Raw genomic sequence first — 21,881 nt, 5'->3', positions numbered from 1 at the left:
ATATATATATATCTTTCCCTCTCTCTCTCCTGACTCCAATTGTATGTTGTACTACAAAGCATGATTAAGTGTCTTAGTAATGACAACTTGAAAAGAAAGTATTTTTCACATCATATAATTTCTTCACAATTACTGCTCATCAGCAATATTCTCAAGCACAGTCTTTTCACAATTAGTTTCTAAGTTTTGTTTGTTATCGGGACAGATGTTATGTTGTACATCACAGTAGTTTTTTTATTATATGATTGTACCCTTACTTTTCTTTTTCAAGTTATTGAAGCTGGAGCCCAAAGGTCTTTCTTTGATGTTTTACCTTAATTACAAAATATAAATTCATAACTCTGTGTGTCATGGATATATCACTTCAAGGCATGAGGAGCAGCGTAAAGTCCAGTAATATTATGTTTATGTTATTAAATGTAGTAAGGCAACAAGCACATATATTCTCATATGTTTATATTGTTTGAATAAAAACCAAGATAAAAATAGAAATGACACTTTTGCATAGTGTGTTCGGTCTAAGTTTGCAACAGAAGCATAGCAATATTCAACTTACAAGAACCTTCAATAGTCAAATCTTGGAAACATAAGATCTTATTTTATCATGTTTATTCAATTGAAAGTCGTAAATTAAGAAGCAATAATATTCTCACATGTTTGTGTTATTCTAATAAAAATAGAGAAAGAGATAGAAAAGACACTGGCACATATTCACGTAGATCAAGTTTGCAACCAAAACAAATCAGCATTCAACCTGTTATGTACAAGGAAAAGGAGTCTTACAGAGGATACATCACCTCTTTCACATCATTCCTTTGTTGGTATGAGTCTCACGTTCCAACTTTCTCTTTTTTTTTCAGCTCTCTTCTTCCGCAATGCCATGAAAGTGGTGAGTTCATTCTTTGTCTTTTTAAATGGTAACGCCACTACCAGAACTGTTAAAGAACTTTTAAAAAGGTACTTAAGTACAAATTTAAGTACAATCTAAAAATGTACTTAAGTACAGTAAAAGTACTTTCCTGTAAAATGTACTTGAGTACAAGTACTTTTTTTTTAAAGTACTTATGAGTACATTTTGAGTACTTTCTGCTTATATGCTACAACACTTCAGTGCTAATGCAAAACATCATATTGAATGACAGTTCCAATATATTTGACAAATTAGGCCATTTATTACTAAAAATGTAAACAGCATACAAAGCATTTGAATGTACACACTGAACGTATGTGGAAGTGGTCCGTGAAATTGAAAAAAACCCAAACAAACAGACGAAACTAGTGAGTAAGGGATATTATGAATAGAACTTGTTTGAGCAAGACAATGTGATCAAATGTAAGTCAGTCCAAGAGGTCGGAAAGTTCTAAAGGAAAAGTATCCAAATTGGAAAATGTAGAGACAAAGTTGCCCTTAAGAAAACATAAAATTGATGAAAATGGCCAGCAAAGAAATGAAGGTCGGAAAGTTCTACAGCATTGAATTCTTCATTAACAAATCCTCAAGGGATCAATGTAGCCTTAAGCAAAAACCACAACAAGAAAAAGTTTTTAAAAAAGAGATTTTAGTAGCCTAAAAAATTGTTAGATATACATTGAGAACTCAGTTTCAATTTCAATTGATTATAGTGGTAAGACAGATTTTGGTCACACTGTATAGTCCACAGCGCCCACGGCAAACCAAATCACATGAAGTTTCATAGAGTCTAGTAAGTGTAGTGTAACCAAAGATTCTCTGCTACAGTAGTCTCTGCCTAAGATCCCAGGGCTCGGGAGCAAGGAAAATACAGAATCTTAGCCGACGAAGCCAAGGAAGAATCTACAGTGACCCATGAACTGACGTGACCCCTGGGTGGGTTTATGACATATGGCGAGCAAAGAGTGGTCAAACTTGATGATCAATCACAGTGGCATGGTGGCATGAGGCATGCCATATATACACTCATTAGCCTATCGTGAGTCTCCAGATCTTGATCTACGTTTATCCAGTTGCCCCTCTCCTTTACCTGTAAAAAAAATTTTTGCTTTCCATCTGATCTCTGATTGAGTCCCCCCGCCTTTGTCGTTGCGCACTATTACGTTGTGATCATACCGATAAAAATTCAGGCTGTCTCGCAATTTCAGGAATAGAGAAAAACTGCCTTCAATTGTCAGGGAAGAGTTCACAGTTCGATGCGATCCTGCCTGGAGCGAACTTGTAGGCCCTAGGCAACGCCTACTGTATTACACAGTACTGTAATACAGTAGGTGTTGCCCCTAGGCCTTGACGGTCAGAGATAGTATAAGAATGTATAGCCCTAGGCAACGCCTACTCTAACTCGAGTGATGTAAGTTTAGGTGGCGAGCTCAGATGCGAGTGCGATGTTTGGGGAAAAGAAACTCATCAGTCAGTTCACACCTCAGTGTGATCTCGTCAGGGCAAACATTGTACCATTTCATGGAGTTTTACAACGCTTGTGATCCCATTCACGAGAGTGGCTGATCTTTGACGCGACAGACTGTTCTTTGATCTCAACTTTCAACTCTTGGTTTTTCGGCTGTGCCCGCCCGGGTGTTTGTTCCGTAAATTATGATCAGGAATGCCGACACTTACCCTTTCTTGAAGCTTCAAAAGTACTCGAAATGTACTTTTAAAATACTCAAAAGTACTTTTATAAAAAGTATCAGAGTAGAGTAAAAGTACTGGTTCTAAAAAATGTACTGGAGTACAGTAAAAATACTGGAAATTGTAACGTAAATACAAGTAGCGGAGTACTTGTACTCCGTTACTACCTGATCTGGCCACTACCTTAAATTCTTTTTGTTTTTTTACTATCAAGATTTGCCTTTCTGATTTTATTTCCTATGAATTTGTGTCATTAACTACTACGTACTGTTAGTGGTTATATTTCCACTGAAGTAAGTCTCTTATCACCTTAGCAGCCCCTTGTTGATTGTTCTTTTGCCTTTTTTTTTCCACCATTGTCTTTAGTCAGATAGGAAAGAACAAAGTTTCATAATAATGTAATGTGTAAGTCGTGCTAACTTTTTGCTCTTTCTGCTTTCAGATTGCAACTTTCTTTCCTGACTCCAAGCTTGCCTTGAAATTGCACAGAATTTTGAAATTTGGCCAGAACAGTAAAGCTCTGGGGCACAGGCAGTTAGTTTTTACCTACTAGTAAGTAGTGAATTTGTATTTTCTGTTTAAAGGTGCATAGATATGTTTAACAAATATAGCTGTGGTAACTTCAAAGTTCTGTCCTTCTTTGGATAAACATTGTCCTTTGTTTTGGCTTTTCTAACAATGGACAAGTGTTTGTCTACTGCTTTTATGTTGTTGTTTGTTTTTGGGGTTGTTGTTGTTGGGGGGGGGGGGGGATGCTTTCTAGCCGTCCCACAATATTGTTGACTCTAAGCAACAAGTTGTCATCAAGCGAGGGCTGAAGTTTGCTCTATTTGCCTGATTAAAAATGTTTGTGAATTAAGCAAGTCAGGAGTCTGGAAAGCTGTATTTGATGTTACGTGCTAAAGATTCAGTATACAGAGACAGAGAGAAAGAAACACCAATTTAGTTTTTACCCTGTTCAAATAGTTGCCTCCCAAAGCCCAACCCTAGGTCCACATCCCGGGAGGTGGAAACTGGACAAAGTAAGGGATTACTACATCTCATGCGATTACCAATACACCATCCAGCACAACGTGCCTATTCAAAAAATTTGATGGCAACAAGGCTAGAGGGCAACCTAAAAAGACCTGGATAGATGGAGTCAGGGAAACATTAACCACCCTCGGCATTCCCCTGACCCAAGCTCTCCGGCTGGCAACAGAGAGACGTCTCTTTCTTCCCGCGACACCCAAAAGGGTATAAACGGCGGATAAAAGTAAAAGTAAAAAGTTCAAATAGTTATGTAGCAATATTTGTTGAAGGCTATCAACTGTTGTTTTTGTATATACATCAACAGCAAAGAGCTGCTGTCTGTTGTAACCCCTCTGGAGCACACAGATGTTGTGATGGATCTCTACCAGAGTATTGCTCCTTATGTAAGTCTACCCCTGTGTTTATTTGTTGCCATGTTCTAAAGGAAAATGCAAGTTCTCTTAATTCAGTTTCCAACTATTGGTTTGATTGATTCCTTTAGTAGATACTTCTGTTGTCCTTGCCCCAATGATGCATCAGGACGTCTGAATTTTTCTTGTTTTTAGTGAAATAATTTTCCTCTGAGTTCTATTTTCTGACAAGGGACTGAGACTAGTCTGCCTTTAATAAACATGACTATGTCTAATAGGCAGATATTCATTGAAAATAGAAAGGTCCATTTAACGGGGTGCCTGGTAGATACAGTCGAACCTGACCTGACAGCCACCTGTACAAACGGACTCTTTCCATTTCCCCCCCTGCATTTTTTTCTATATAATTTAACTGTGTAAAACGGACACCTGTCCGCCACGGCCACCATATTTTAACCCACAACCCCTATCACACCGAACAATAACACCTGTCTTAGACGGCCACCTTAGTGGCTCCATTGTGTTTTGTCATAAATAAAGCATTGGCCCCTGGCGAGCCGTCATAATTCAATCACCTGTCATTGTTGTAAGGTAGTCCCACAAACCGATCATGTTGCGTAGGCCACTCCTGCTATTGACCAATAGATAACAAATTTTCACCTGCTGAAAAGGTAAGCGTGTGATCCCTCATTACCCATAAACCCTGCCCAAAACTCATACACAAATCGTAAGTGAGATGAATGGTCACTGTTTACCCAGTCTGTAACAATGTGACAGAAACGTCGCTCGTTCTCCGAGTGGTGGCGACCCATGTGTTTGTTTCACTATAGCACTCGGTCCTTGTCTGACACATTTCGTTTTATTGTCACCCTTCCACAAAAGCAGCAACAGAAGAGAAATTAAAGAAAGAAAAAAAAAACCAACGAAATTAACAGCAACAACAACAACAAAAACAACAACAACAACAATGCGGCTACCTTCGGTTGGGACCTCAGAAAGAAATGGTTTGTTTTTTTCATCTTGATCAGTCCTGCCTAAGAAGGCCACCTGTCTTATACGGCCACTTTTCTCCATGACAATGGGTGGCCGTCTTACCCAGGTTCGACTGTATTTCAAAATGGTTTCCTTCCTTGGTTGTAGTCCAAGAACTCTACCTCATGGTCTCTAGCAGTGCATACAACACTTCCGTGTCTGTGTGCTTCACATCTGCTCCATCTATGTCTTTTTTTCATGTGGCTGTTTTTTGTTTCTCTTTACTGGCTATTTCATTACATAATCTTGTCACAAGTTACTTCATGGATCGTCCTCTCTCTTTTTCCCTGTTTCTGCTATGATTTCTTGCCTGTGCTGTGTAGTGAAACACGTTAATTTTTTTTCAGATTTTCTTACCATCATCTGACACTTATCGCCTCATTCTGGAAAATATAGAGATGCATGACACGCATCATTACCTCCCTCAACTCTTTGCAGGTGAGTTATGGTTAAACAGGAGAAGTTTGGTTATGTTTTTAACCTGTCTCAAGCACAAAAAATGCATGAGAGCTACCTATTAATTTAAAAAAGCTCCACTATGTTATGCGCAGGGTTGAAATTACAGTCCAGCCATTTTTTAAAAATCTGAACAGTTTAGAAAACAGTAAAGGGGGTCATTCCTTTCTCTCTCTCTTTCTCTCTCTCTCTCTCTCTCTCTCTCTCTCTCTCTTCTCTCTCTCTCTCTCTCTCTTTTCTCTCCCTCCCTCTCTCTCTCTCTCTCTCTCTCCCTCTCCCTCTCGATAAATAGGAAAATAAATAGAAATACTTTAAATGTTGTATGGTAGACATGGGCAGCTTTTCACCTGCCAAGACATGCATCTTATGACTCATTCACTGTGGGGGACATTTATTTTGTTGCCTTGTGATGAGACTATTTCTTGTTAAACATTGCTTTCAGGAGCAACTATATCACGTTATTCAAAGCACGCCATTTTATACGTAAGTAAAGATATTCTTATAGTATGGGACCATTTCAATGCTGGACTGCAACAGACATGGTATTATTTTCTTGAAATTGTCATCCTATTTCTCCACAGACTTGTTCTGGACCAGTCAGTTCAAGGATACAGAGATGCTAGGGCCCTTTGTCCATGCCATGGCAACTCAGAAACACAGCCAAGAGGTAGGAAAGTTTGTGAGGGAATAATTATGTCTATTCAGGGACGATGACTCTTTCATGGAGTATTTCTGCACTTTGTCTAAGCTCCTGGTCTTTTTACTCTTCAGATTTGTCTCAGTGACTGATAATTGTTGTTTAAATGATAGCATTTATATGATGAGGTGGTGACAAATATTTTCTCTTTTAAAAAAAAATTCAATTACATTTCCATAAGTATTGTTAATACCAACTACACTCTGTACTCCTACATGTGTCTTAGTAACACTATGATTGCTTGAAAATGTCTGTAAGTTTTCACATTAAGTGTCTGTTACATTACGTTGTTGTTTTTTTCAAATCCCTGTGTTCAAAATCACCCAAGGAGTATCTCCCTGAAACTCTAAACCGTTTTTCATTTTATACAGCTGCAGCAACAGTTTAGTGACATAACATCCACTTTGCTTGAGAGCTGGGAGCAGAACAGAGAGAGAAGAGACAACATTGGGTAAGTGTCAAGATGTATGACAAATGGCTTGTGGTACATATTTTTGTCACTGAGGGGGTCATGGGTTCAACTCCTGGATCTACCCGTAATATTTGTTTTCTTAAGTCCGCCCTTGTGCAAACTGGGACCGGAGTTTTCGAGAGATGTAAAACTGTTAGTCTGTACAGCAATTTATCTCATATTTTCTGTTCAGCTGGAAGATTTTTTTAAAGGGTTCAAGTGGAATAAATATTTTGATTTAAACTAATTTTGTTTTTTCACTAAAATATACATTTCGCATTAACTGATATTCCATTAGAAAGAGCTTTCTCCTCAGATATGTCTTCATTAAATACATGTGCTATCAATTTTTTTATTTTTTTTTAAATCTTCCAGGCTTGATGGCTCTGTGATAGGAGACATGATACTGATTTATATCAACAACAATGAACCCAAGAAAGCAATGTAAGTTTCAAGAGTTTATTTGAAGTCTTTAAGGGGAGGAACGACCCTTGATTTTGCAGATTTTGGGTCAGGCTATGCATATTGAGATGTTGGCTGATTTTTTAAGATCAACCAGTTTTTTGTCTAGAAATAGCATGGAGACAATTGAGAAAGTCTTTATTCTCCTTGTAAGTTGCCTTTGAGAACATGAGGATGGGTTAATATTGTGAATTATCACAATAATTGTCGTTTTTCGCAAAATGTCTTTTTTTTTTTGCTGTTTTTTCCTTACTCCTTCCTCAGTTTTCATCATTTTGACATGAAACTTTCAGGGAACATAGATGGCAAGGCTGCCATCAATGATACAGAGAGATATTTGCGGAAAAAATAAGACTTTTCCATTGGCAAGCGATTACGCAACTAAATTTAACAAAGGTTTTTTATACTTTAGGAAAATTCTCTTCTTTTTTTTTTTATTGCACTTATTGAAAAAAATTCACTGTTACGATGATAAAGTCTTGTTCAGGTATGTTCTCACCAAATTTGGTCAAAATTGGTCAGTAAGTGAGAAAGCCTTCGGGATTCATTGTTTATTTTCAAGATTGCGGCCGTTTCCATAGCAACCGCTATAGCTATGCCAAAATAAAATTTCATATCAAGAGATTTTACTATGCCTAACTACTGAGATTTGATCTCGGGCAAAAAATTCAGAAAATGGTCCTCACGGGTAGCTCCTCCCGTTAATGAAATGGCCTTATGAGTCTTAAAACTTTCAAGCTTGGGGTATTAATGTTCAGTTTGTGGTGTATTCTTCAAGTCATATGAGTTAAGTGCCCAAGTTTGACAAATGTTCTACTGTTTGTCTGTTCCTTTTCAAAAAAAATTTCAGTGTAATTTTTGTCCTTTTCTTGACGCTCGTCGTGATACAAAGGCCATTCAACCCGCTTGAATTGAGATGCAAGTTTGGCACTGTTACATATTGACCTAAAGCAAGCCATCGTTTTATTAATTACTTTATTTACACTATTTTTTTGCTTCTCATTTGTTATCGTAGTAAGATTTTTAGGTTTTTGTTTGTGATTATTAGGCATTTACAGCAGACATTCATTTTCTCTATTCACAAAATATCTTTAGATAGAGGATTAATTGATGTGAATAATTTTCATTTCGAGCTTACGTCATTGTTGTAAATGAATGCAGTTGCAAAATTCATTTTTGTTTTTGTTTTTCCATTTCATTTCAGGAGTGCTTTCAGACTATACCTCGATGACAAAAGCCTGCATCAGGCTGAGCCAGGGTAAGCTGAAATGTGTGCATTTCATATACCCTTGTAGACGAATGTTTCATAAGCAGCCCATTTTTGCCCTCTATTTTCAGGGATGGTATGCCTTTGCTAATTTGTAGAAGGTTCTCTTACTTATATTCTATGAGAGTTTCTTCATTTTTGGGTTGGGGCTTATCTTTAATTTTTCCTGAACTTCTGGTCTGGGAAAGCCAGCTCTTGAATGATTTCCAACTGCCACAGTGTGTATGATATATGCAACATGCACAGAGGACCTAGGATTTTTTTTGTATTTTTGAGTTAGATGCCCTTTCCTCATAAACTTAGATCAGAGTTGCAGGTTGCCCCAAAGAAGTGCAGTGTTTTATATACCCAACATCGACAGGAATCCCATGCCCCATCCACAAAGACTAACTGAAGCAATTTGATTGGCATTCATAGAAATAAAACGGGAACCAGCCCAGCTAATTTTGTTCAGTGATGTGAACACAATACTTGCGAGACACACAACCCACATGCAAGGGCCAACTATCACAATTTAGTTGGTATCTGCGTGTATCAAAAAGGTTAACTCAATATATGCATTTCTGGTTGGCCAATAAAAATAAAAAATTTACTTCATATTTTATGTCACCTGTAATGGTTATATTGCTTGTTCCATTTATAAAACTCACCTCTAAACAGAGAAATTGTTTTAGAATGTAAATTTCTGATCATTTAGTTCCTCACTTTTTTTACTGCTGAAAGTATCGCAATAGAGTCTTTATAATGTCGTTTTTGGAGTGGGTTTTTTTTTCTCAAATGTTTGTTTCTACTGCGGTGTGAAAGTTTCCAGTTGAATGCTTACACATTGTTGTTGTTTCATAAGTTTTTGTTATACATATATAACATTATTTTCAAAATCCTTGCTCTTCAGGGTGGAGTCATTGACAAAACTGACAGAGCATTCCATAGCTGTGAAGGACTACAAATCAACAGGGGTAAGGATATAAGTTATTTTTGCATATAGTAGATATTGCCGAAGTTCTTGGAATCAGGCTTGTTCTGAACTTTTCATTTTCTGTTTAACATTCTATGTCACCCTCATGTATGTATGCAATGTCATTTCTATTTGTGCACTACCAATCTTCATCTAGCTGTTGCTCCTGCACACTCTCTGTGCATGGCACTTTTTGTTGTCGAGTTTTATACTTCTAGACTGAGGAACAACTGAACTCTATTATAATAATTCCTGTTGTAGGGCCAACTATCAACCATTATAGTTACACAAAAAGATTTAGATATAAGGTGGCACATTGAATACTCACTGAACATTTTAACCTGACTGACTCATTCACAGAACTGGTACTCATATTTTTTTTTTTTTTTCATAATGCTTACAAACACTTATGCCTCCACATTAAAGAATTTTAAGGGGGAGAGGGAAGTCGCAGTGTGGGTTCATGAATCACTATAATCTACTGCTTAGACCAACTGCCTTTTTCTCTCTATCTCTCTTTCTCTCAGTCTCATCCTCATACTACTCCTCCTCCCACCACCTTCTCGAATTACAAAGAACAATCTATTGTTATCTGCCTCTGACTCCTCCACTGTTTCAGCATTCTTTCACTCATTCGCTCTCAGACATTTGTAATATAACTTACTCATATTGGTAAATGTTGGTGTGCTTCTCTTCCACTCAATATCCTAAACCACTCCGATAGGTATCAGAGCCAAGAAGTCTATAGGTTGAATGCTCTCTGTTATTCTGTACCAGTAACAGGTTTCAATACAAAGTGATGGTCCCACGTGTACTCATTAATGTACTGATTTGGCAGGAATTGCTCACCATGATGCTCAGCACAGACAGCAGTAACGTTCCTGGACTGGTTGAACAAGTGTTAAAGTCAACAGAACTGTCAGACCAGGAGAGGTGAGCACCTTTATGTTTACATGTACTTTCGATCTATGCCTAGTCAGAAAGCAAAGTACGGATTACTTTAACACACAAAGGCAACATCAGGTTTCCAATTTGCTGCCTGTATTCAAGTTTGGTATTGAACTGTCTCTGCAGCCTATGTGTTTTTCTTTTCTACAACATATCGCAAATTGCCTTGGGCTGTTTAAAGTTGAAGACTGCTTGTTTAAAGTTCGTGTGCTTAAAGTGTATTTTGTCATTTGATATTAAAGTCATGTACCTTAACACATCAATAGCATAGCTTGTCATTTGTCTGTTTGTTTGCAGGTATGTATAAAAGAAATGTTTAACTCTCTTGTACTAACATTGTCTCTCCTTGGGTTAAATTAAAGCACAAACTGAATGCAGCAAAGTGAAGTTAATTGACATGGTTTCGCCAGTCTTGGCATCCCATTGCATCCCTGCCTCTTTTTTAGCAGTAACATTACATCCACCAGCTTTAAATTGCTTGTTGTATTTAAGACCCATATATCATTAAATTTTTTCTCTGATATTGCTAAGAACTGACCATTTTGAGGGAAAACAAACACTTCTGCTCTTCAAGTTCTCTTTGTCTCGGAAGGAAAACTTGTTTCAGTTACTAAATTTATACATTTTATGTATATGCACAGAATATTTAAAGCAAGATTACTTTTTTTCACAGGAATTACCTTCAGGGTCTGGCACAAGAGGCATCTTCGGAAAGCAGTTCTTCAGATTCTGACTCAGACTGAGACAAGGAAGTCACTGTCGCATTTTTTAACTGGTCATTTACTCCATGTCCCCATCCAGCCTGAGATGTGGCCTGCAGACATCTTTATGATAACTGTTTTGTGTGAAGACTTTACAGGCCGAAGGGCTAAAACTCAAATGGCCGCTGGATCAGAAAAGTAAAGTGTGATGACTTTGGTTCTGTCTGTCAAATCTCCTGTGGACTAACCCTCTGTTGTATCCAACACAGTGGATAGATGTTAAGTAGGCCTACCACCTGGGTGACTTTCTCGCCAAAGAAAACAGCAAAGGACATTGTCATAAGTTTCATGATTTGTAGTGAAACTTTCCTATTCTTGTGAGTAGGAGTAAAAATTCAAATGATAATCATGTTTAGCCTTGTGAATCCACATGTAATTTTCAACTCTTGAGATGCAAGTACTGTTGAATAACATGAATTTTATAAGGAGTGCATGAATATGATATTGTGTAAAGCTTTGTATAATGGTCTATTTTTTCATGGAAGATCGTGGCTTGCTTTGTCAAGTATTTTGTAAAATGTAGAGAGAAAAAAGTTTTGAAAGTATGTCAGTCTTGTCAACTAGAGTAGTAAATGGCATTGATATTTGTCCAGGAGGGGGGGGGACAAGATGTCCAAAGCTGTTGCCACAGAGAAGTAAGTATCTGAAATTGAGGGGTCGGCAGAGAACTGTGATGTCTAATGCATAAACCTTGACTTGTCAATAAATAACTACTTCAACTCAAGTATTTTCTTATTTGTTTTATTCTTATCCCCATCAGGTTTTTCAAGTACAAACATAAAAATTGGCAAGAGTTTTCCAAAGGCAATTTCAAATGTGTACTGTAAAGTGAAATTTATAAAGGAGCGTCTACTTTAGGGAGAAATTCTGAAACTGTCTTTTCTGAGCATCTAATTTTTGCACCACATCCCCCTGCCTCTGTTGCACATACTTACAAAAAATGCCATTTTTGTTCCATTGGTTTTCGCAAATGAGTTCTACTTGGAGGTGTTAAATACTCTCAGTAGGTAGGCCTATTCACAGAACCCATGCTAGAAACAAATTTTAGGTGGCTCTCTTTCTTCAAAATTATCCATGTACCATACGCATTATTTTTTTGTCTGTTACATGTAGTATGTAGTTTCAATTGATGATGGGGCTCTACAGCACTGTAAACTGTTTAATCATGTGCATGTGAGAAAGCACATCCGTGAAGGCAGTCAGATCTGGATGCCCAGAAAAAGGACTCAAAATGGAGGCACCTGCCAACAGCCCACTTCATGAACTTTTACTATATCATTCATGTTAGTATCGATCCAGTACATGTATTATAAATTTTTTTGTTAGATGAACATCTAGGCTATACTTCCATTTCTCATCACATGTTCTTCAGCACCTCTTTTGCTACTGTCTTGTCCTCACGCAGTAATGTATAAAGTGTGAAGTCACATCGTAATGAGCTGGTAGCTGAAAGAGGGTTGAAGAAAATGTCAAGTAAAGTCAAATATGTATGCTCAGGAAGTCCAGAAGCGTTCCCTTATGTAGATAAAATGATCATATTTTTCTGAATGAGACCCATGAATGTGTCTCAGATCAGTTTTTGAATGGTTTGACGAGCATTTTGAGAGATTAGGTGATCAGCAGTTTGATTGGAATTTGAATAGTTAGTGTGCTCAGTGTGACTGCCATTATTTTTTAAACGAAATATATTATCTCTTTGTTCTTATGTTGAAAAAGTATCAGATCCAAGCATTTACATGTCATAACTATGTGAATCAATCAACTGACATGCGTTCCACTTCATACAGAAACCTTTGGTCTGTCTCATTTTGCACTTCTGTTGATTATAAGGAGACAACACTTGTGAGTCAAATGTTTTCAATGCATGAAAATGAAAAAAAAACACACATACAAGTCTGTAATAATTTGAAACAGCAACATTTTAATTTCTTTGGGCAACAGTTGAAATCTCCCAAGTATCAGTTTGAGAGTTCAGCCAACAGTTTTAAAGAAAAGAAAAATTAAACCCTGCAAAACTAAAAGGTCATGCCATTGTTCCCCCCAGCCCAACCCCTTTGGGAATAAAAAGCATAAAACTTGCAACTGTTGTTGCTTTGTGTCTGTGTGACAGAGATGGTTGGGGACACTGGTTTTTAGGACAAAAGCTTGTGCCATCAACTTTGTACATATGTATTTGAAAGCACTGAATGGCCACAGTTTGGCTATTTCAAGTTTCCCTAAAATGTCAACACAAACAATAATCTGAGACATGAAATAGTAGGATGTCTAAGTCTAACAGCTTGCCATGAAAGAAAACATGAATCATTACCAGAGTTGGACTGATAAAAAGGTAATCTTCTATCGAACAAAAGACACCTTTTGACTGTGGTCCATGATGTTACTATTCTTTTATTCTTCATCAGAGGGGTGGAATCTCCTGCTGGTGAACAGCAGTGGGCCAGGTTGTTTGGGGAGGGGAAGGGGTGGGGATCACGATGTGTCACACAGAAGTAGGAACAGGAGCCAAAGGTGAAAAGAGGAGATCAAATATAATATATGTGCTACTTGCACCACACAGGTTTAATAGTTAATACACTTTGGTGCTGTTGACAGCGATATATCAAAATCATAAAAACATGTTCATGTAGTTCATGCATGTTTCTCAACACACATAGAATCACATGTAAGAATACAGCCCTTTGATTCATCCAAAGTGAATGAACAGGATATATTTTAGTAGCCATTCTGGTGGCATTTTTGGTGTCTGGTTGTTCCTGACAACTTTGCGTACATCAGTTGTCCGTGAGATGGCAGTTTTCATATGAGGGTGTATGTACCCCAACATGTGCATGCGAGTGAGGCAGAGGGTGAGCGTGTGAATTCATTTTGGCATTAGATGCCATGTTCATTGTGTGACCTCTCATCCCAGTATTAATTAAAGAAAGAAAATGGCAAGCCTTGCAGTTTATGTGTGAGCATTTGTTTATGCTTTCTCAGTCAAAGTCACTGGGTTGTTTGTTGTTTTTAGGGATTTTTTGGAGGGAGGGGGGTTCTTTGCTCAATAAAAGTAATAGAATCTGATATTGTTCATTCTTTTGCCCACTCTCTGCTCGGTCAAAATGTTAATATGATGTTGTGTCCACTTTTAGGTCTTATTTCCCTCAACTAGAATGTGTTTATCTTTTCTGCCCAGCAATGAAATCTGCTGTTATGTTCATTGTTTTATCTGCCCTCACTCAACAAAAGCATGTATGTCATAGTTCCATCCATACGATTGAATCAGATGTCGCCCTATCTGTTGCGCTGTCTCCCCTTCCTTCAGCCTGAGTCCCGACGAGCCAGCAGTTCCCTTAAGAAGTCTGCCAAATCCTGCAGCTGGAAGAACTCTGCCTCTGTGAGCAGCTCCCGCCACACGGTGTCGTTGTGGGGCAATGTGCCCTCACGCACACAGCCATCGCGCAGGTAGTTGAGCACATGCCTGAAGTGTGTGCCATCCCGGTCAATGAAGTAACTTCCGTCACTCTCAGCTTTCAGGTCATGGCGGCCACTGAGGAGATGTGCATAAAGTATGAGATTTTAATAACAAAACTCATATTAGTTATTGCATTAATATTAACTCTCAGACCTGGAGTTTTTCTGACAATGCCTGTATTACAAGTAATATTCTACTTCACAAACTTTTAAGAGAGTTCTGTTCTCAGATGAAGATTGTCCCAATATATTTTATTAGGTTATATTTGCAGGTTCTGTGCCTCTCTGCCCTCTTGGCTCAGTTTCATCACAGATTGAAACTGCCTTTTTGATAACCTTAATATGTTCCAATCCCAAGGACATTAAACTCCTACCATACCACACCCTATGATGACATTTCCACTATACTGTTCAATACATGTACCAAATTGCGCTCCTGCATACAACAACACATCATACCACAGAAAACCACATGATGCCTTACCATACCGTCCCAACCAGGATCATCATACCCTACTATTCAAAGACAATGTCACAAGTGATCACTCAAAAATATAGAAGGACTCCTCATTATATTATTATAATTATAAGCATTAATCTGCACGCACCAATGGAGTTAAAGAACGGAGAGATCTGAACTGAAGGAAGCTAGTTTCCAGGCCGCTATGGCACCACTACATCCAATAGATGGTACAAGATAAACACATGTGTGTGTACAAATTGATGACTTGACGACCTCTATTCCATACATGTCCACGCAACCTCCTTCACTTCAGAGTTGAAATGCGACTCCATTTTTCATCAATACCCACTTAATCCTTTTCTTTTTCTTTCTGTCTGTTTGTTCCATGTTTACTCGAACTTAGTTCGTTCATTTGCTGATTCTTTATAAATTTGTTTGACAGTACTGTATCAGCTTTTTTTCACTCGGTGACTGACTGCGAGCGACGTTGGAAGAATATAGGGAAAGAGGCACAGAAATATTAACGTACATATATATATATATACCCATAATTGAAGCATAGATCACACAAGTGTGCACAAAAACACAGGTGTGCGCACTGTGAGAGAGATACTAAACTGATAAATCAAAAGGCCTGCAATGTTGCCTTCCCCAGAGGACTGAAAGTGCAAAAAAGGGTGGGGGGGGGAGGCGATAGAGAGAATAAAAAGAGAAAGTGAGAGGATGAATTTACTCACCTAAACATTGCCGATAACATGGAGTTTGGATCTCGACCGAGCGTGAGCAGTGAGGTTGTGAACTGCTGCCCTCCAATATCCAGCTTTATTCGACTCTCCTGTACTTGGTGTAACTCAGCCATTCTCTGGAGGAAAAAATAGACAGTCAATTAATTCATGGTAAGTCGTTGTAAGTAAGAATAATAATAGTGTAATACCAGTACATTATGTAGGCCAACAATAATATAAAATCATTGGCAAATACACTTATATTGATAGTGAAGGCTTCTTCTTTATGGGCATACAGCGGAAAAAAAGTATATTTCGTCCCACTTACTTAAAAAGTTAAACGCCCATTTAAAAGTGTTTTATTTCATGCATAAAAGCTAATGTTCAGCCATGCTGTTGTAGCAAAAAAAATTCAGCCGACAAGACACAGAATATACATGTACCTGTCCCCGTCGTTTTATGCAAGAAAAATTCTGAAATTATGCAATTGATTTAAACTACCAAGAACTACTACTTGTAATTTGTATCAGGGGGACGTGATCAGTCATACACGCAATAGTAATAATAATACCATACCTTGAGTTCCTCTTGAAACTTGTCCTTCTCCTCCCTCAGTTCGGCAACTTCTTTTGCAAGCTCTTCCTCTTTGTCCACTAGACGACATGTCATCTCCTCTTCACGGTCAGCAAACTCCCGCTCCAATTCCAACCTTCGACTCTCGTACTCCTGGTAAAAGAATGAAGTTTTCTCTTTAACTAATTGTTCAGTGTTAGTTTGTCTTGTGTAATTGTGTAATGGTAAGAGATTTTCTACTAACACTCCTTTTACTTTTACAAGACGAAAAATCACCTGCATTACAAACAAAGATAGACTAACATTAGAAACGCTGAAATACTCAGAGAATAATATGGGTTTTTTTTGTTTGTTTGTTTTCATCCCAGTGCTATCAAAAAGTAAAAGAAGTAGAAAAAAAAAGAAGAAAAAGACAACAAAAATTTTTTAAACCATTTATTGCAAAACAAAGTAAATCAAGATCAGCGCAGGACTGTAGGCCTACTTCAAAAGGGCGGAACAGAATTAGGTTTGAAATAGGGCAGATAGAAGTTTACATAACTGCAAAAAAGAGCATAAATAATTAAAATATTTTTTTAAAATAAAGCGTAACTGAGTAACAGCAATATCAAGAAAGAAAGAACAGCCCGACGTGCGTGGACAAATAAATATCGAGTGTTCGCAAACTAATAAATTCCTCTTTTACTTTTAGGCGGCAGTTGCATAAGCCCTACACCCACGAGACAACAAAATATGACAAATGCAATGTTGAGGGCGGGAGGAAGGGGGGGGGGGGCAGAGAGAGAGAGAGGTAAGATTGAAGAATAGCGGACTGAGTTTGCCTATGTCTCAACCTTAGGAACCCCCCCCCCCTCCTCCACCCCAACAACCCGCCCTACCTACCCGACATTCTCGCGCAATAATGTACGATTGGTCCGTTATTCTTCAATCTTCGAGAGAGAGAGAGAGAGAGAGATTCTCATTCAGTTAATCAGTTGATTCGACTGTCTTTTGATTCTGCCCTAGACAAACACGCATCTGGATTCTGTTTTTATGCACCTGTGAGATGTGTGTGTGCGTGCCAGAGGGAATCAATCTTGTTTGTCTGCATCTCACGCAGGAAAAAAACAACCGTTCACATTAGCACAAACTGATTCCTGTCCGAAAAGTCGAGAGCTCTGCGGCGTTGAACAAAACCGCAGCAGCAGTAGTAGTAGCTGCCTATTGGGTCACAGATCAGCCACTCTCGGGAATGTGATCACAGCTCCATTGTAAATCTCGATGAAACGGTACAGAGTTTGCCGAAGACGGTAGCTGTGAACTCGCCGACGCGTTCTTTTCCCCTATACATCGCACTCGTAGAGAGCTCCCCACACGTTACACGCTGGGTGGATAGGGCCCACCGGTTCGCTCCAGGCGGGATCACATCGGACCAGAGAGGGTTGATCGGACCACGGCTTACTGAAATTAAATCGGTACGCCATGCATCGGACTGTGAACTTTTCCTGACCATTGCAGCAGTTGTTGTCTCTACTCCCGAATTTGCTCACATGCTGGACTTCAACTGGTGTGGCCACAACACAACGAACCGTTACGACAAAGGCGAAGGAACTCGGTCAGAGTCTGAGATGAAGCACTATTAATTTTGGACCGGTAAAAATGGGAGGACAACTGGATGCATAGTCTTGAGACTCACGATAGGACAATATTAGTGGAAATGTCATGCCTCATGCCACTGTGATTGGTCATCAAGGTTGAACACTCCTTGCTTGCAATAAGTCATAAACCTACCTGGGCTCACGTCAGTTCAATAGATTTTGGGTGAGAAAAAAGGGAGACCTACGTCAGCCTTGAGGGAGACCATTAATTGACCTGTGTTGGGCCTGAACATGAGCAGGCCTGTCGAGAGGGGGGGTCAGGGGGGGCCAATGCCCCAAGGCCCGGGGGTTTGGGGGGGCCCGCAAGCAAGGGGGGAAAAAAGAGAGAGAGATGGGGAGAGAGAGAGAGTACCGTACAAAGCTTTGAAATAAAATATATTTTGGCTGCAAGTTGAGCTGTATATATTTATTTTTTCTTAAAAGTGTTTTACGGCGCTCACAACTGCATAAGGTCATATGAGCGCGCGGGACACTAATACATACGTACTTTTAGTTGGTAGGAAATTTTGAATTTTGCCCGGGTGGCGGCCGGCTACTCTTCTCGATTTTAGACCACCAAGGGATCTTTAACGTGCGCAAATTGCTCACGGGCCCTCCGAGATTTTTCGCCCTTGTCCGAGAAGGCTAGGTGTAGATCTTTCCTACCAGAAGATCAGGGGTGTGGCTGAAAGACTGCAGTAAGAAGGAGTCAAGGAATAGCAGTAGGAAGGCTGCAGAAAGAGTCAGGAGCCCAGAGGGGGGGGGGGCAAAGGAGGTGAGGGGGTGGGGGCAGAAAGAGGAGACGAAAGCAGACGACAGAATATTGCCAGAGAGCAGGAAAGGAGGTGAAATGAGACAATTTTAGAGAAGAAAATGTTTCGGTCGCTACCCGGATTCGAACCGGGGACCTTTGAATGAGAGGCCAACACCTTAACGTCTAGGCCACGAGAGCCCCCCGCTGTATATCTGACCACTTCACAGAACTTTGGTAGTGCTTTCTTGGACTTCTGGAATTGATTGGACATTACGATCCTCTCCTAGCAGAGCATCTTACAAAAGTTGAAAAATCACAAAAAGAAAAAAGCGCCTACAAGTTCACTATCTATCACCAGAAAGTCAAAATGAATTCATCCAATGCTGTGCATCAAAAGTGACAGACGTGATTTTGAATGAAAGAACGGAACGAAATATTACCTACTCTACTATCGTTGATGCAACACCAGACTCTTCACACGTCGAACAAACTGTTTTATTTTGCGTTATGTTCACTTGGACAGTGATACAAATGTCTACAAAGTAGAAGAAGAGAGATTTCTGAAATGTGTAGATTATAACAAGAGAACAGGAGAAGACGTCGCTAAAATTATCCTTGATACACTGAATAAAAACAACAACATTCCCATTACAGACAGCCGAGACCAAGGCTACGACAACAGTAGCGACACGTGTGGTCTGTATAATGGTGCACAGGCTCACGTTTTAAGACAGTGTTCACTTGCCACATACTCTCCCTGTGGCTGTCAGAGTTTGAATTTGTGTGGTGAGCATTCTGCAGAAAGCTGTTCAACAGTCATAACTTTCTTTGGAGTTGTACAGAAGCTGTATAACATTTTTAGCTCCAGTCCACAAAGGTTGGAAATTTTGAAGCAAAACATTCCCAGCTCTTTGCACAGTATGTCTCAGACACGTTGTCAGCATGTGTTGACAGTGTCGGGCCTTATGCGGCTCACATCGGGGGACTGAAGAAAGCTGTTCAAACTGTTCTTTTAATGAACCTCCCCCCAGAAAGATGTTCAGATTTGATTGGTATTCTAATGTACTTTGCATCGTTTGAATGTGTTATAATGACATCTGTTTGGCTCAAAATCCTCACAGCAATCGATCACAGAAATAGAGTGCTTCAAGCACGAGAAGCAACTCTTGACGTTGGGGTGGCAAATGTGATTAATAAATATCTGAAAAGCTTACGAGATGAATGGGACGCAATCTTGAGTGAGTCCAAATTAGTAGCAGATAACTATGAGATTGAACATTCATTTGCTGAAACGGCAAAATAACAAAAGAAAAGGAAGTTTTTTGCAGACGAGGCAGAAGATGTAACACTAACAGACTACCAAAATCCCGAGAACAAATTCAAACATGAAGCTTTTTGTGTCCTCATTGACAGCTTCTTGGAAATCTGAAGACAAGGTGTAATGCAGTAACAAAACTCGATTCGTTATTTAGTGTTTTGTGGAAATATCTCCATGAGGAAGTCGGCGTTATTCGTGATCTTGCAAACAAATTGCACACGGAATATGCAGTGGATTCATCAGCAGACCTTGCGCAAGAGTTGGAACATTTGAAAGTGATTCATTCAGCGAACATTGGAGAAAATGTCCTGCCGCCTCTTCAGTTGCTGAACAGACTTCATTCCCTGAAACTGGATGCTTTGTTTCCGAACGTTGTAATCATGTTGAGAATCTTCTGCACCTTGCCTGTCACAGTTGCGCAAGCTGAACGTTCCTTCAGTACCCTTTCTCGGGTGAAAAAATATTCTGCGGTCCACAATGCGTCAAGACAGACTCTCAAGTCTTTGAATTTTGACAAGAGAGGCCAGTCTAGCACGAAAATTGGACTACGAACCAATAATTGACAGTTTTGCTAGAGCTAAATCCCGTAAGGCTCCGTTGTGGTAAGAAAAAAGGTATGCTACATTACAATTTATTTTAATTTCTGTCATTGGTTTATTAATCTGAACTTCAATTTTAACTACCCGGTAAATCAGAAAAATTAAAATTAATTTTATGTTGATAACAGGGATTTTTAAAATCCCCGTTTTTCCTACTCTTTGTCTCTCTCTATTAAAAATTATCGGCAATAACCAGGGCCTCAACGGAGCCCAATCGGTTTTAGCAGGGACAAAGGCTCGTTAACAAGGTGTAAAAAGTGTGAGTGGTGTGTGTGTGAAAGAGAGAGAGAGAGAGAGAGAGAGAGAGAGAGAGAGAGAGAGAGAGACGAGAGAGAGAGAGAGAGAGAGAGAGAGAGAGAGAGAGAGAGAGAGAGAGAGAGAGAGAGACGAGAGAGAGACGAGAGAGAGAGAATAACGCAGTGATGGAGCTGCAAGCCACACCACTGCAAGCACACGCAGCGGGTGAAGCGAGAGAGGGCTTCTGTGTGCTACAGATTCGATCTAGCCCTAAGACTAGCTACACGCACGCGTGATGTGTCATGCCAGGCCTGCCACAAGGCCAAGAAAGAGAGCTGTGGTGAGCTGTTCGTGGAAACTTGTGGAAAGGGAAACTACCCATGAATAAATACAGCTGGATTAGTCCACAAATGCTTACTTCCCTTGCATTTCGGATTTAACAGGAATCTGACATAACAGGACTTTTTCTCTGGTCCCACCATCATCCCTGTTATATCAGGTTTCCACTGTCTTTTCCTAGATCCAGAGAACCAGGATCTAAGGCGAGACTACAACTACAGCAGTAGTAGTTGTACTTAGTAGTAGTACTTAATAGTAGCAGCAGCAGCAGTAGTAATAGCAGCAGCAGCAGCTAATGCTTTAGCAACAGTACTGGTAGTTGTTGCAGTAATGATGGTACATGTAGCAGCAGCACCACAATTAACAGTAACACAGTACATGTTGATGTAGGAGTAATTGGCATACCTTAATTTTTGTTTCACACTGAGTTAGCTCGTCCTGCAGTCTGTGTTCCTTGAGTTCGAGTCTCGTAGCCAGACGTTCAGTGACAGACTCCCGGGCACACAGTTGTCGCTCCCTCTCTCTCAGCTGCGCCTCGCGCGATTCCACGTAGTCTTTGGCTCTCTGAGTAAGCACAGAAAGAATTATAACGGTGATGAAGCGTTTTAAGACTGAGGAAACAAACAAATATAAACGCAGATGTAGCAAACGGAGTGAAACGTTTTACCCCCCCTCCCTCCCCTCCCTCCCCTCCCTTCGTCCCCCATTCAACTAACCCTTGCTGCAGTTTGCAGTTTTATTTACAGACAGACAGACAGACAGACAGACAGACAGACAGACAGACAGACAGACAGACA

The 21,881-nt window shown here is 39.5% G+C and overlaps 2 protein-coding genes across 3 annotated transcripts in view; one reads left to right on the top strand and one right to left on the bottom strand.

Moving 5' to 3' along the window:
- Positions 1-11,734, top strand: part of LOC101856152 (pentatricopeptide repeat domain-containing protein 3, mitochondrial) — a 34,877-nt gene extending 23,143 nt beyond the window's left edge. For both annotated transcript variants that reach the window (XM_035972955.1, XM_005091063.3), the window contains exons 15-25: positions 861-889; positions 3,042-3,151; positions 3,936-4,014; positions 5,361-5,451; positions 6,051-6,136; positions 6,538-6,617; positions 6,993-7,061; positions 8,284-8,337; positions 9,239-9,302; positions 10,140-10,234; positions 10,923-11,734. In XM_035972955.1, coding sequence (XP_035828848.1) covers positions 861-889; positions 3,042-3,151; positions 3,936-4,014; positions 5,361-5,451; positions 6,051-6,136; positions 6,538-6,617; positions 6,993-7,061; positions 8,284-8,337; positions 9,239-9,302; positions 10,140-10,234; positions 10,923-10,992 — 827 coding nt within the window. In that variant the 3' untranslated portion in view covers positions 10,993-11,734. The remainder of the gene's footprint in view (positions 1-860; positions 890-3,041; positions 3,152-3,935; positions 4,015-5,360; positions 5,452-6,050; positions 6,137-6,537; positions 6,618-6,992; positions 7,062-8,283; positions 8,338-9,238; positions 9,303-10,139; positions 10,235-10,922) is intronic.
- Positions 11,735-12,908: 1,174 nt separating this feature from the next.
- The window catches only part of LOC101855924, an 11,631-nt gene continuing 2,658 nt past the window's right edge, over positions 12,909-21,881 (bottom strand). Inside the window, exons 3-6 of the mRNA XM_005091062.2 lie at positions 21,490-21,648; positions 16,225-16,374; positions 15,661-15,785; positions 12,909-14,536 (exon numbers count right to left, since the gene is read on the bottom strand). Coding sequence (XP_005091119.1) covers positions 14,308-14,536; positions 15,661-15,785; positions 16,225-16,374; positions 21,490-21,648 — 663 coding nt within the window. The 3' untranslated portion in view covers positions 12,909-14,307. The remainder of the gene's footprint in view (positions 14,537-15,660; positions 15,786-16,224; positions 16,375-21,489; positions 21,649-21,881) is intronic.

Source organism: Aplysia californica, unplaced genomic scaffold (assembly GCF_000002075.1).
Source record: "Aplysia californica isolate F4 #8 unplaced genomic scaffold, AplCal3.0 scaffold00025, whole genome shotgun sequence".
Classification (NCBI taxonomy): Eukaryota; Metazoa; Mollusca; class Gastropoda; order Aplysiida; family Aplysiidae; genus Aplysia; species Aplysia californica.
The sequence above is the reverse complement of the archived record's forward strand: the minus strand, read 5'-3'. Positions and strand labels throughout refer to the sequence as shown.